General features: G+C 40.6%; 4 protein-coding genes across 9 annotated transcripts in view; 2 read left to right on the plus strand and 2 right to left on the minus strand.

Moving 5' to 3' along the window:
• LOC115563138 (uncharacterized) overlaps window positions 1–6,749 on the plus strand; it is a 49,310-nt gene extending 42,561 nt beyond the window's left edge. For all 6 annotated transcript variants that reach the window (XM_089260558.1, XM_089260556.1, XM_089260561.1 and 3 more), the window contains 10 exons: window positions 623–814; window positions 880–1,289; window positions 1,667–1,885; window positions 1,963–2,296; window positions 2,358–2,624; window positions 2,688–2,871; window positions 2,926–3,132; window positions 3,194–3,395; window positions 4,120–4,213; window positions 6,328–6,749. In XM_089260558.1, the coding sequence (XP_089116684.1) occupies window positions 623–814; window positions 880–1,289; window positions 1,667–1,885; window positions 1,963–2,296; window positions 2,358–2,624; window positions 2,688–2,871; window positions 2,926–3,132; window positions 3,194–3,395; window positions 4,120–4,213; window positions 6,328–6,372 (2,154 nt within the window). In that variant the 3' untranslated portion in view covers window positions 6,373–6,749. The remainder of the gene's footprint in view (window positions 1–622; window positions 815–879; window positions 1,290–1,666; window positions 1,886–1,962; window positions 2,297–2,357; window positions 2,625–2,687; window positions 2,872–2,925; window positions 3,133–3,193; window positions 3,396–4,119; window positions 4,214–6,327) is intronic.
• A 547-nt stretch (window positions 6,750–7,296) lies between these two features.
• Window positions 7,297–8,581, minus strand: LOC115563140 (uncharacterized). The gene is made up of 3 exons (XM_030385642.2): window positions 8,254–8,581; window positions 7,628–8,201; window positions 7,297–7,534 (listed from the first exon to the last, which is right to left on the minus strand). The coding sequence occupies exons 1-3, from the start codon at window positions 8,493–8,495 to the stop codon at window positions 7,403–7,405; spliced, it is 948 nt and encodes a 315-aa protein (XP_030241502.1). The 5' UTR covers window positions 8,496–8,581; the 3' UTR covers window positions 7,297–7,402.
• A 280-nt stretch (window positions 8,582–8,861) lies between these two features.
• Window positions 8,862–11,059, plus strand: CSN3 (COP9 signalosome subunit 3). Its single transcript, XM_030385641.2, has 8 exons — window positions 8,862–9,113; window positions 9,209–9,457; window positions 9,513–9,778; window positions 9,842–10,036; window positions 10,095–10,403; window positions 10,474–10,656; window positions 10,726–10,793; window positions 10,867–11,059. Exons 1-8 carry the CDS (start codon window positions 9,059–9,061, stop codon window positions 10,880–10,882), a joined length of 1,341 nt encoding a protein of 446 aa, XP_030241501.1. The 5' UTR covers window positions 8,862–9,058; the 3' UTR covers window positions 10,883–11,059.
• Window positions 11,060–11,201: 142 nt separating this feature from the next.
• Window positions 11,202–11,986, minus strand: LOC115563144 (uncharacterized). Its single transcript, XM_030385647.2, has one exon. The coding sequence runs from the start codon at window positions 11,685–11,687 to the stop codon at window positions 11,490–11,492; it is 198 nt and encodes a 65-aa protein (XP_030241507.1). The 5' UTR covers window positions 11,688–11,986; the 3' UTR covers window positions 11,202–11,489.
• Window positions 11,987–14,751: the final 2,765 nt, after the last annotated feature.

Raw genomic sequence — 14,751 nt, forward strand, 5'->3', positions numbered from 1 at the left:
TATCCCTCAATATCTATAAATAAAACCCCAGTCAAATTAATCTTTATACAAGCTGCGCAACTTTCAGGAGTACGAAGAATTTTTAGCTGAAAACTTTTTGTCATTTAGAGCTATTTAAAAGCTATCAAATGCAAATTCGCTAAAAAGCTAACTAACGCTGACACGCACACACACACACATACACTTACACATAGTAAATGCCATGATGGCCAAATCAAATTATGGCTAAAAAATTTCCGCTATTTTTACGAGCTGACAAAAATATCACGTATACGCCTAATGGCCTTGAAGTATGCGTAATAAATATGAACGCTAAAGCCGGGCGGGTAGCAATTGCGCAAGTTTAGTTAGCACACACGCAGCCACGCCTCCTCACACAGCGCCCCTCTTATAAATATATATATAGCAATATGTAGTTAAGGCACATGGAACAACATTTCCATTTCACATTTGTCGTTCGCAAATTTTGTTTTTCTTCTCACTCATTTCGTGCGCTCCTCACACATTCTCGCTCTCTTTCTCTCTCTCTCTCTCTCTCTTCCTTTCTCTCTCTCGCTCTCTCTCTCTTTTTCTCTCTCTCTCTCTTGCTCTGTCTGCTGTTTCTCATTGGCTCGCACCGCAGGACTACGTGACCGTATACGATGGCTATACCACGCGTGACCCCATCATTTTGAAATTTTGCGGCGGCGGTCAGGCGGTGCCCGCGGCCGTGTCTAGTGGGCCGGAGCTGCTGGTGGAGTTTAGCACATCGCCATTTGGCACCTTTACGGGCACCTCATCGCAGCTGCTGCCGCTCTATGGCTTTCAATTGGAGGTGAGTAATCACCCGAGTCCTGCCCCACGGCAAATCCCATTTCGCAAATCTCTGTCGCCTTGCAGGTTGAAGTTCAATTCGTGGACATCCAGAGCCCCACGTACTCGAAGAACAAGAAACCCTGCGAGTTCTGGATACGCGGCACTGGCCGCGGCATTCTCGAGAATCCCAAGCACTCGCTGGCGCCCAATTCGACGTGCCTCTACCATCTCCAAGGCATGGGCGTCTTCAAGACCTTCGACCATCTCAGCCTGTCGCGTCGCACGAGCAGCCAATCGGGCATGCATCAGCCGCTCTCACGTTTTAAAGTGTGGATCTCTGTGCTCAAGTTCAATCTGGATCCGGAATTCGGGCAAATGGACGAGACATCTGTGGGCGCAATTGGCGTGCTGCAAACGCAGGAAGACTGCAGCGGCATGCTACGCATCTGGGACGGCACTCTGAGGGATGTTCCCGTCTGCAAGGATCTCAACTGGTAAGTGCGCTAGGCTAAGTGATCTACCGATCTCTATGTTTGCCCACCTCACTGGGTGAGACCAGCTTATCCATGCTAGACATATAATCCTATATAAATATATTCTCCCTTCCCTTAGTTCCTTTCTATCTTCCATTCTACCCCTTATCTTTACCATATTTATGATTCCCTTCTCTTCTTTCCCACTGTTCGTTTCCAGATCGTTCCTTACTTGCCTTTCCTAGATCTTTGATCCTTACTATCTTCTGTCCTTCTTCTCAAAGCTAGCTCTACCTGGATATTTCTGAAGCATTTCTGCTCTTCCATCGCATGCCTTTCTCTTTCTCTATATGACTCTACTAACCTTTTCTTCGCTTCTCTTCTTCCACTCCACCCAGCGCCAATGAGCCAAGCCAGGGCTACAATTCGCTTGGACACTATGCACACAACTCGACCAATGTGATAGCGCGCTTCTGTCGCGGCACCATTCCGCGCACCTGCGATCGCTCCAACATTAACGAGACCTTCGCACGGCCGTGCACCATCTCCGAGAGCTATGTGTCCAGCAGCGATGCCATCACGCTGGAGCTGCGCAACACCGAGTCCACGGTGCTCAGGTGAGCTGCATTACTAGATCTTATCAAGTGCTCTCTCACTCTCCCTCTCTCTCTCCCTCTCTCTCTCTGCCACGCAGGCCCCTCGACTTTAAGCTAAAATACGAGTTCATCGATCTGCATCAGGATGGTCTACCCCAAGGTGGCGGTGAGCTGGACTGCAATCGCAAGTTCGTCAGCAGCCTGATGGATCGCAAGGATCCGGCAATCTTTCGCAGTGTGCGGAACATTTTCCTCTTCGGACGCGGCGGCACGCGGCATCTGAAGTGCGTCTACCGCTTCGAGGCGCTGCGCGGGGAACGCGTACGCATCAAGCTGCGCAAGGTGACGACCTCGAATCGAGATTGCTACTCACGTCTGGATGAGGACATCAATCGATCCTTCTGCTATGGCGATACGAATGTGCGCGTCGAGGTTTGTTTGCTGACTGCGGCCAGAGTCGGGATCCTCTCTCAGTGCTCCATTTCCTTCGCAGATCTTTGAGCGTCCCTATTCGGACTCCATTCTGCTGCATCGCGGCTGCGTTTGCAACTCCTCCAATCAGTCCCACCTGCCGGTCGAGTACACCTCGACGGGCCGCGATGTGGAGGTCCACTTCACCGCCCACAATATGACCACACTGGACGATCCGGACACGGCGAACTTCGAGGGCATGTTCGAGTTTGTAAAGGCGCCCACCAGCTGCAAGGATGGCCGACGCAAGTTCGGACCCAGCGGCACCATTGACATGACCTTTGGTGATGTAAGTGTGAAGGCGAGACACGAGCAGCATCATTGCTACTATATGCACTCGCTGCTCTTTCAGATCGAATGCCGCTCGAGACCGTGGCTCATCGAGCCCTCCAACGGCAACAAGTTTCTCTATGTGCGCCTCAAGGCCATCTTCCTGAGCAAACACAATCCGCAGAAGAGCTTAAACGCCACCCACTTGGAGACGAACAGCTGGCGCTGCGAGACCAAATCCCGCGTAGTGCTCACCACCTCGGAGGGTAGGCAGAGCGCCACTCAATGAATGCGAGATATACAATTCATGTCCATTCCAGGTCTCACCATTGTAGCCTGTCCGCTGAGTCCCGACTCGAATGCCTACGAATTCGTGGAGATCTTCAGCTCCGGCTGGAATGAGCGACCCAATTTCGCGCTGATGAATCGCTCGCGTGCCATCAGCGTGGAGTTCCTGCGCCCCAGCAACGGTGAATACAGCTTCAATTGGATGGAACTGGTGCCCAGGCCCACGCTCAGCATAGCAGGTGAGTCCGAGCAGTACTGGCTGCTTAAGTAACTATTCACCATTTGGTGTCCCACCCACAGAGGATTGCCAGTTCAAGTGCGCCGAGCTGGGCGCCTGTGTGAATGCGAGCGTCTGGTGCGACGGCATCGTGCACTGCCCCTCGGGCGACGACGAGGCCTTCCTGCAATGCTCCGCTCTGATGAAACTGCCCGCCGAAATTCTAGCCACGCTCTGCCTGATCTTTGTGCTCTCGTGTTGTGCTTTCGCTGCCTTTGCCTACAAGTGAGTGGACGTTGACTCTTCTATACACAATAGTAGTAGTAGGGCGACTAGAATGTAGTCTCACTACTATTTTTATGAAGTGTAGTGACATTACTACAGCTGTTCTTTAAAATAGTAGTGTCTCTATAATGTAAATAATACTACTACTATTTTTATAAAAAGAGTACTAAATAATACTACTACTATTTTTGTAAAAAGAGTAGTAAATAATACCACAACTATTTTTTTTAGCACTACGATTCATAAATTTAGTAGTAAAATAATACTACTACTATTTTATTGAGCTCAGCTGTTCATTTAAAAAGTAGTAAATAATACTACTTCTGTTTTTGTGAACACAACTATTTATAAATTTAGTAGTAAAATAATACTACTACTATTTTTGTGAACTCAGCTGTTCATTAAAATAGTACTAAGATTAGACTACTACTATTTTTATGAACACAGATGCTCATTTAAATAGTACTACTACTATTATAGTAGTAAAGTATATCATAAAAAAAATTGTGGCAAAATTATAATATTAATATTTTTATATATAAAAACAAATAGTACTCAAATAATACTACTATTTTTATGAACACAGCTGTTCAAAAAAAATAGTAGTAAATAATTCTACTACTATTTTTGTGAACACAACTGCTCATTTAAAATTTTGTACTCCATCAACTTCTAGTTTGTTTTACTCTCAAGCCTAACTCTACTCCCATTTCTCAATTCGCAGAAAAATCAAACGGAAACTGCGCGGCTCCTCGGTGCTGCAGACGCGGCTCAAGTCGCTCAGCTCGATGGATACGGCTGTGCTGGATGAAAAGGAGGTGATTTGCTGACAAAGCGACAATTCTGTGCGTTACGTGGAGATCGATCGTGTGACCACGGTCTGATCGAACACGACTCAAATAACGTGCAGAATTGTGCCCCGGAACTGATAAAAAATAATTTAAAAAAAAAAAAAAAAACTCAAAATATTACTGCAAACAAATCAAACTAAAATGCGATACGAAACGCGATCAAAAGGCAATATAAGAATAATGAAGAAAAAAACAAAAGGAAATCAAAAATGATACCGTAATCAAAGTCAAAGTCGTTCACCTGTTTTTAAAATGCATTTAAATCAAAAACAAATCAACAAGTAGAAGAAGCAGAGAATGAAAAAAAAAACTTAAATATGAGGCAAATTTTTATTTCGTATTTAAAACTCGGTTTTATATATTAAATATATATATATAGCATGTGCATAAGACTCGAACTCGGACTCGTTTTATAAGCAATTTTTCTAGGCCTGAGTTTGTCGGAATACATTTTCCACCCACTGTATATAAAGCGATCGTCACTTTAGACTTTTAGTTCAAGGAGTGAACAATTTTCTACTTCCACTAGGTTTTTTTTATATACATAAATATATAAAAAGAAATGCTCATAGACCTATGTAGATACAACTGTTTCCTAATAGACTCTAAGCAAAACCAAAAGAAAACACTAGCCAAACGAAACTAAAGAGAAATCTTTCTCAGCTAGGGACAGGCTGGGGCTATTCGCCCTACATCTAGATGGTAAAACGTAGTATTTTGTTCTTCTGGTCAGTCCGTAATGGGACGGACCACAGCATTTATTATGCGACGCACAAGTAAAGAGAGAATTAAGAGAAACAAAAACCAAAAGAGAAAGTCAAAGTGAAAGTGAAAGTGAACTATCCAATAAATAAGAAATCAAGTCGAAATATAGTCGAAAATTAATCCAAGTAGAAAGTAAGTGAAAATGTTTTACATTTTAAGATTTGCGTAAATTTCCAATAAAGTGAAAGCATTATAGTCGAAAGATCGTTTTGGATCAACGGAGCGTAGAGTCAAACGATTATATATGTCAATATCTAATAGAGCTGCAAACCCAATAAACATTTCCCGATGCTAGCTGAAAGTTCACGGCTTGAGAACGGCTATATGAAATCTGGTTTTATGGCGTACAATGAATTATTTAATAAGCAAATATTTATTTGTATATTATTTAGATTGATTAGCAAACTAGATATTATTCTAATCTTGTCTCAAATCAACAAAAATTATGAAATGTATACCAAAAGTGCTTCACGATCAACTCAAGTAGCTCAAATACTGCCTTGGTTTCAAGTTCTAAGTTCATGAATATGCTTAAAAAATAGATTCATTCATTGGGCTTAGAGCTAAAACCAAAAATTCATTTCATGCTTAACTAAATTCAATTTTAATTCTTAATAAAAATTCCACTTAGAATCCTGGTCTGAAACAGCAATGGATCATCTAATGAATGCATAGGCTAGGTTGACAGACAAATGCTTAAACTTAAGCTCAGCTGCCTATCTTAGTCGAAGATCATGATCTTATACTTCAGGAAACCCAAATTCAAGATTGAAGCCCCTCAAGGGCATGCCACGCTAAAACCTCGTTTCATACCAGTTTGCTCAATCGTAAAGCTGGCAGAAGAACTATATCAAACTCCGGTTCAATTCACGTTTGCAGCCTAGATCAAAATATATTTATATAGAACTAGAAGAGCTAGAGTAAATTCGTTAGTTGTTTCATAGACGTAGCCCAATCAACCATTATATAGCATAATAATAAGTATATATCTATAGATATAAATATATATATACTGAGATCATACAGTTAGGATCGTGTCACGCTCATTGTTGAACTCGTTGTTGTTGTTTCGTCTCCCTAATCAAAAATAAATCTCTGTGCACAACTTCGCGCTCATAGCTCACCAAATCACAATTAGAGACTGCCTGAATGCCGCCCCATTCACACACACAAACACACGCACACACACACACAATACCCTTTTCTATGCATGGTAATTTTGTTGGCTCTGGGCTCTTGTGGCAGCTAACTAAATGTAAATTCCATAATTCTCTATTTTATATACTTTTTACTGCTGAATTTATTCGTTTTGCAAGATGAGAACGAGCATAGTGGTCGTCGTCGCTGAGACCAAGGCCTAGAATATAACTTTGGGCAGCAACAACAACAACAACAACTGAGAGAGCGAGAGGGACAGAAAGAGAGAGGGAGTGAAAGAGAGGGAGAGTGGGAGATCAGTGAGAATACGATCTTAAAACCAATATTTCCAAACAACTCTAAGTATTGTAAATAAGCAACATAGAAAGCAAATAGAAACTATATATATATAATATATATATATAACAATTTTACACTGCGCTGTTTTATTTACCATTGAAAACGTTTACTACATTTAACTATTAAATTAGAAAAACCAGAAAACAAGATCCCAAAATGAAAAAGTTTTGATGTTCAAATCAAATCGCAGACAATAAAATTACTAAAGGAAACGCGAACAAAATTCTCATTTCAAACAACTTTGACAACTAAAAAAACATTTAAATAATACACAGACACACACATACATACATATATATACTATATATACATGATACTCAAAGATCGGTAAACTTAAATTCAATTAAATCAAACAAATTAAATGCAATCAAATTTATAAAAATTGATTTAGACAACAACAAAAACAAAACAAACAGTTATATACTCAATTAGGCAAAATACAAAAACATATATTCACACATATATGTATGTACTATGTGCGCCGATCTCATTTAAATGGACTGAGGCAAATATATATAGATATATACTGGATACATTAACCAGGAAACCCAAATGAGCGTCGCTAATTGCAAAGACCACAAAAGGTTAGATTTTTAATCTTAACAACTAGTTTAAATATATAAAATAAAAACTTAAAAACTAAAAAAAAAAAAAAACTAAAGTAAAATAAATTTTTTAAAAATTCAATAAAAACTAAAAACCATAACTAAATAACAAATAAAAACATAAACAGCTAAACAAATTTCAAATGTTGTAAAGAAAAACAAAAAAAAAAAAACAAAATCATATCAGATTCTAAAATGATATTAACATTAAATGGAAAACGTAAACTCAATAAATGAACATTTAAATTCAATTCAGCAAACTTTTACTTAATTATAGTAGTTTTGGATATCAGGCATCGGCTCTGCTTTTCTCCAGGCTGTGTCGCTGTCGATGCTTGTAGAGCGAGCTGGGATCGCGAGTGGAGAATTTGCAGCTATCGCACTTCAATGGCTTCTCTCCGGTGTGCTGGCGCATGTGTATCTGAAATGGATGAGATGATAGTTGTAGAAGCTATACATTCCATATCCTATCGTATGTAGCTGTCCTAGATACATATATGTATGCATATATTACAATTAGGCTCGCCTTCCGCGCTGTCTTCTTGCCGCAGACGTTGCAGATGAAGGGTTTGATCTTGTTGTGCACGGTCTTCACGTGCTTGGACAGCGTTTTGCCATTCACAAATTTGCGTTGACAAATCTCGCAGGTTTTTTCCGCATAGTATTTGGTTTTCTTGGCCGTGGCGATTGCTGGCATCGACTGCTGTGTGTCGGTAGCTTCGATCTGCTGCTGCTGCTGCTGAAGGTGCGCCTCCTGTTGCCGCCGTTGCGCCTCCTGCTGCTGCTGCTGCTTTTGTGCACGTCGACGCAGCAGCTCACGACGCATGACTCGGCTCCGCCAGTTTCTGTGGACGCGCATGTGTCGCCAGACGAGCGCCGAAATGGGAGATTTATAATCGCAGCCGAGCACGGGACATTCCAATAGATCCACATCCAGGTGATGCATGCGCCACAAATGCAGCGAACAGCGTCGCCAATTGGGCATGTCTTGACCGCACTCGCTGCAACTGAAGCCCGAGTCCTTGTGGCATTTGGCGTGCAGCGACAGCTTGTGATGGCTCTCAAATTTATACACGCAACAGGTACAACTACAACAATTGCATTAAATAGGGATATTTTCATATAGTGCCAGCTACATACTTCACTTGTTGCTTGGCACGCAGCACAATGCGAAAGTCCTTAAAGGGCAGCGGCTGCAGTTCCGCAGGAGGAGGCGGCGTCAAGGACTCTCCACTTGCGTCCATAGACTGTGTTTTCGTGTTCGCCGTTTTGATGGGCTGATAGTTGTGATATAACATCATGTGGCCACGTAGATCTTCCAGTAAATCATATTGCCGCAGACATAAACTACAAACATAAACAATGCGCGCAGGCAACTCCATTTCAAGCGAAGCACTTCTTAAAACTACAATTTCATCTTAACTGTCAACTATCAGCTGTTTTCTTAACAGCGCCGACAGTTAACAGTTTGCTGATATGTTTTTAACAGTTTTATAGCGCTGAAATTTGAACTTAACTGCTTCTTAATTTAAAGACTGTTCTGTTGACGAGCTGTTAAGAGTCATCGGCTTGCTGTTCAAAAAACAGCTTTTAGTACTGACACTTAAAACGAACAAGTACATGCTATAAAAGTTAAGACCTAAATAAACGCAATAGTTAAGAAGTAAAAATAATCATCTCTCTTTATAAGCTATCGTAGATCTCCGGAAAGAACTTCAGTGCTGTTACTGAAAATAACGTTGCCACCTTTCAGAATAGTACCTACAGTGAGTCAGTGTTTTCGGCGTGTGAAGTCTTGCAGTTTACGGTCACACTGTTAACAGGAAAAACGCGAACGCGTATAAAATATTTTATTTTATTTAATTTATTAGTTCTTAGCGATAAAAAACTGTAGAAAAGCCATAGTCTCGGACTACATACACACTTGCAAAAATAAAAATCAAAAATGGGGAGCGCGCTGGAAAACTACGTGAATCAAGTGCGCACGCTAAGCGCAGCGGGTAAGTGCCGGCAGAGAAAGAAATTTCGCAAACCAGAAAAAAATTGATAATTATATGCATATATATATATTTGTATATACATTTCCTATATGCAGGCAGTTATCGTGAGCTGGCGGATGAGTTGCCCGAATCGCTGTCATTGCTGGTGCGCAACTGGAGCATATTGGACAATGTGCTCGAGACACTGGACATGCAACAGCATACACTGGGCGTCCTCTACGTGCTGCTCGGCAAACTGCACAGCGCGGCGACTGCCAATCCAGAACCAATGCAAATTATTGAATTGATGCGTGAATTTGTGCAGCGCAGCAATTTGGACCAACTGCGCTATGCCGTGTGCCCATGTAAGTGTACTCAGCGTTTCAACTCTATAAATTTGTAATCTAATCTGCTCTCTAGTCTACGAGACTTGCCATTTGTTTACGGACTTCTTGGTGCAGCACAACTTAAGCATTTTGGGCATTAAAGTGCTCTCGCTGGCCATTGACCACATACGACAAATGGAGACACAGCTAACGCCCATACACGCCGATCTCTGCCAGTTGAGTCTGAAGGCGAAAAACTTTAATCTAATACTGCCTTATTTGGATACGGATATAACCGATATTTCCACCGTAGCAGCCGAGTGCAAAAATCAACAACAACAGCAGCCGCAGCACACGCTCGTATGTCTCCCATTCGATTAAATATAAGAAATAATTCTAACTCTTGCCTCTGCTCTCCGCTAGGATGCCAACAACGATGCAAAGTACTTTTTGCTTTACTATTATTATGGCGGCATGATATATACGGCCATTAAGAACTATGAGCGTGCTCTCTACTTCTTTGAGGTTTGCATCACGACGCCAGCGATGGCCATGTCGCACATTATGCTGGAGGCATACAAAAAGTTTCTAATGGTTTCACTGATTGTGGAGGGCAAGGTGAGGCAATCAATTACGCTTGCAATTATGCTCGAATAATGAGAATTATGTTTTGCAGATAGCGTATATACCAAAGAACTCACAGGTCATAGCACGTTTTATGAAGCCGCTGGCAAGTCACTATCATGATCTGGTCAATGTGTATGGCAATTCGTCGAGCGAAGAGCTGCGCATTATAATACTCAAATACAGTGAAGCATTTACGCGTGATAATAATATGGGCCTAGCCAAACAGGTGGCCACGTCTCTCTATAAGCGAAATATCCAACGTTTGACGAAAACCTTTCTCACGCTGTCGCTGAGCGACGTGGCCAGCCGTGTCCAATTGCCAAGTGCGGCGGAAGCTGAACGCTATATCTTAAATATGGTTTGTTTTATAATACTTAGTATATGATAAATATTTTTTATCCCTCTATCTCTATCTCGTACTTTGCCAGATAAAATCGGGCGAAATCTTTGCCAGCATTAATCAAAAGGATGGCATGGTGCTCTTCAAGGATGATCCAGAGCAGTATAATCTGCCCGACATGTTTCTCAATGTGCAAACGAATATAACGCAGGTGCTCGATTTGGTTAAACAAATCAATAAAATGGAGGAGGAGATTATACTGAATCCCATGGTAAAAGCTGAACAACACTTCATTCAAATATATTATTTATTAAAATTGACTATTATTAAATCTTTGCAGTATGTGAAAAAGTCGCTGGGCAGCCAGGACGACGACTTGGCGTCTCAGCACCCCAAAACCTATTCGGGGTAAGCAAGACAAGAAATCAAGACAATCAAGAAAAACAAACATCAACAATCAAAAATCAAATTCCATTGACAGCGATCCCACGGATTGAGCGAAGGAGGAAAGCAGTAGGAGTAGCAGCAGCTGGAGCAGCAGCAGCCACAGCGTGAGCAGGAGCCGTAGCAGTAGCAGCAGCAGCCACTAAAGCAGAGAAACTGCTAAATTATAGATGGAAACATGCTATTTTAAATTAAATAATAAAAAAACAGAACACTAATGTATAAATCAATGACTAATGCGCATTCCAATCAAAGTCACAAAAAATAATGCTTAAGTAATTATTGATTGCACAGTCAGATAACAAGTTTCGGTGATAAGGTACGATCAGGCCACACAACACGAATTGCTTTGCACTTGGCCAACACAATGCCTTATATTTATAGATGTTTGTAGTTTATTTACAATATCAATGCCGAGGCGTTTAGTTATTATTTTAAGCTATGGCTAATTAACTGACTAGACAGATCCGCGTCGTCTCAACTGGAATATATGTATACATATATATAGGTACTACGTTTACAGCTAGACTAAATAATTATCTTTTATGTACAGTATGTTTGCAGCTAATCCGATCCACAAGCGAGATTCCCGTTTAGCAGCGTTCATCGTGATGGTTGTTGTTCTTGTTCTTGTTGTTTGTGATTGTGATTGTGATTGTGTTAACCGGTTTTCATGACATCCACCTCCAACATTGTTGTCTTTAGCGAGCTACTCGACACGCCCCCATTGTCAACGACGCCCATGCTGCGATAGAGCTTGTGCACCACATTGAATATGATGAAGCTAACGATCAGCACCAGCAGCGACATGAACGCGTAGGCCAGCACCAGCGGCGTGTCCGATATGGGATCCAGCATTATGTCGAAATGGCTTCCAAAACAAGAAATAACTTTTGAGTTCTATGTTTGTTTTGCTTATGCTTTTGATTTTGATTTTTTTCTGCTCTGTCTGACAAGCCAAGCAGAGAGAGAGAGAGAGAGAGAGCGGCGTAAAGAGAGAGCGAACTGAAGTGAAACGCGTATGCTAATTAAATGTCGCGCACACGTCTATATATATGTATGTATATGTATATATATATACGTCCATTTACACAGCCACACATATATACATGTCTGTTTGTATACTTCTATATATTTCTGTTTGATTCGCTGCTGCCGACTTGCTGTACCGTATGCATTGACACCTGCGCCTCAACTGGCCCGCGCGTGTGCCGAACTTCGTATAGAACTTTGTCGTTACGTATACGTCGCGTAGAACGTGGCTTCGCTCTCTCTCTCTCTCTGTATCTCCCGCTCTCTTATTCTCTATTATGATGAATCTAAACTTGTTTATGGATCGCTCTGGGGCAGGGGCAGAGTTCGGAGCAGCGCGCTTCTTACATTAACCAGGGTCAGTTTGAAGTGTTTCGCATCCAATCACCCGGTTTATAAATATATACATTTATTTTTATAATTCTTATTTCAGCTACAAAACTAGTTGGAATTGGTTCTAGGCCGAGTTAGTCGCTTGACATTTGGATACTCTGTACAAACGGGTACAAAGTGCGCCCGTTTCCATTGTTTTAGATATTATTATCATAACAGTATAATTATAATGGATACTGCACTCGGTTCTTTATATATACATATATACATATATACAGAATGGAGACGCATGAGCTATATATAGATCAGCTATATGTATCTGGAAATGCGTTGCATCTGAGCATCTAGAGCTTTCATAGAAGTCTGCTGCATTCGATGATCTATATATAAATATTTATTTTTATACTCATTCACGAAGTGAATTAGTATATTGGTTTTGTGCAATGTCCGTCTTGCTGTCCGTCCGTCTGTCCGTCCGTCCGTCCGTCCGTCTGTCCGTCTGTCCGTCTGTCCGTCTGTCCGTCTGTCCGTATGAACGCAGTTCATTTCGCCGCTATTGAAGCTAGAGGCTTGAAATTTGGAACACATACTCGTGTATAACTCCGATTTATAAAGTGTTAAAATTTTCCCGATCCGCCCACTAGGGGCGTGGCAAATCGGAAAATGCATTTTCCGATATACCAGAAATCATGTTAGTTGAAGAGCTAGAAAGTTGAAATTTGGTATGTAGGTCCGCGTGACCCCCCAAGTCCAAAAGCTATGGTGGATATATCTACGCCTATTGGGGGCGTGGGCAAATCAGATAAAACGGTATCTCCTAAAGTCTCTAAAGCTAGACCGTTGAATTTCGCGCGTGAGCTAAAGCTATAATTCTATAATGACTGATTAAAAAATGTTATGTCTACGCCTAATAGGTGCGTGGCAAATCGGACGTGAAAGATATAGTGATTTTTCAAATTGGGCTATATTCAAGGCACTATTGATGCTACAGACTTGAAATTTGGTATATATTACGCGAGTTGACCTCCCAAGTCCAACAAGCCTATAGTGGATATATGCCCGCCCAAAGGGGGCGTGGCAACCGCAAACTTTATATCTCCGACAGTTTAAGAGCTAGAAGCTTCAAATTTAGATAGTTGAGTTTACTGGTAACGTCCTCTATCGATGCCCCAAAAATAATTGTCACGCCTCGTTGGGGGCGTGGCATATCGAAAATACCCTGTAATTTTCACATTTTTTGAGCGTTAGCATTCAAATTTCGCATTTACGTTACCGTTAGCTCTTTCTAAGAACTGGCCAAAAATGAGGTGTCTACGGCCACTAGGGGCGTGGCAATCGGCATTGTAGTATCAAATTGCGACATTTATATGCTTGAGCTACCTACATACATACATATGTATGTATTTATATGTATATACAAATAGGCTTAATAGGCATTGATAACACGGAAGGAAAGATTTTTATAAAATATAAAAATAAAATTTAAATATTAAAAAAATATAAAATAAGCTTAAATAACAAAATTTGCAATTTACAAAAAAGAGTTTTCCGCGGGATGTGAATGAGTATTCCGCAGTCGGTAGCGCCCGACTGCAACGTTCTTACTTGTTATTTAATAATTTTGATCTCTGATCTTAGTTTTTCTATATATAACAAAGTTGATCTCTGGTCCTAAGTCATTAATCTAGTAGAACATATCAAAGTCTGCCATCAGCTTATTGCAAATATTTTGTATTCATTAAGATCTTTACGGATTTCTATATCTATATGAATTTTGGATAAAGCTATTAAAATTTGGGAGCATGCATATATATATATACATACATATATGTATACTTAATGCTGAGAAGCCGAAATAAATGTGCTTGTCATTCCATAATTAAAAGTCTTTTGACTTTGACTTCCTATCGACGTTTCGATACCCTTGAAATCGAATCGAATATGCTATGGAAATGATTTTAATTCTATATTAGTTATATAAACTTATGCTAAAAACTCTATTTCTCAAGTAGTGCTACTTTTCGCTGTAGTAATATGTATTATGTCTCGACTATCTACAGTGAGTATCGATATAGGCCAAAGGTGTATACATATACATACGATACGTACGATACATATGTTGTCGTATATGAAAACAACACATAAGAAACTATGTCAGACCACCTAAACATGTGAGATATGTATATACACGATGTAAATATATGTGTATATACATACATATAGACATACTTAATAAATTTTTTAGATATACCAACGACCTTTATAGGCGAAGTGAAATGAAATGAAGTGATAAGATTTTTCTTATCGTTTCAAAATTTAAGCATGACAAGTGGGTAATGCCTGCACTTAAGGTCATACGATTTATAGACAAGTGCAGAACAAATTGGGAAACTAACTAATTCTAATATGTAGAGCTATGAATGTTTACAAAGGCTTCAGAAATACTAAGAGATAAGAAACATATATAGATAAATATGCTTTCGATGACTTTATTATATAATGGTTTCTATCATTTAGGATAGATAGAAACGTTGCTTCAAGAGTTCAGTATAGTACA

This window comes from Drosophila navojoa, chromosome 4 (assembly GCF_054131105.1).
Source record: "Drosophila navojoa isolate 15081-1374.11 chromosome 4, UAZ_NAV_1.0, whole genome shotgun sequence".
NCBI classification, from domain to species: domain Eukaryota; kingdom Metazoa; phylum Arthropoda; class Insecta; order Diptera; family Drosophilidae; genus Drosophila; species Drosophila navojoa.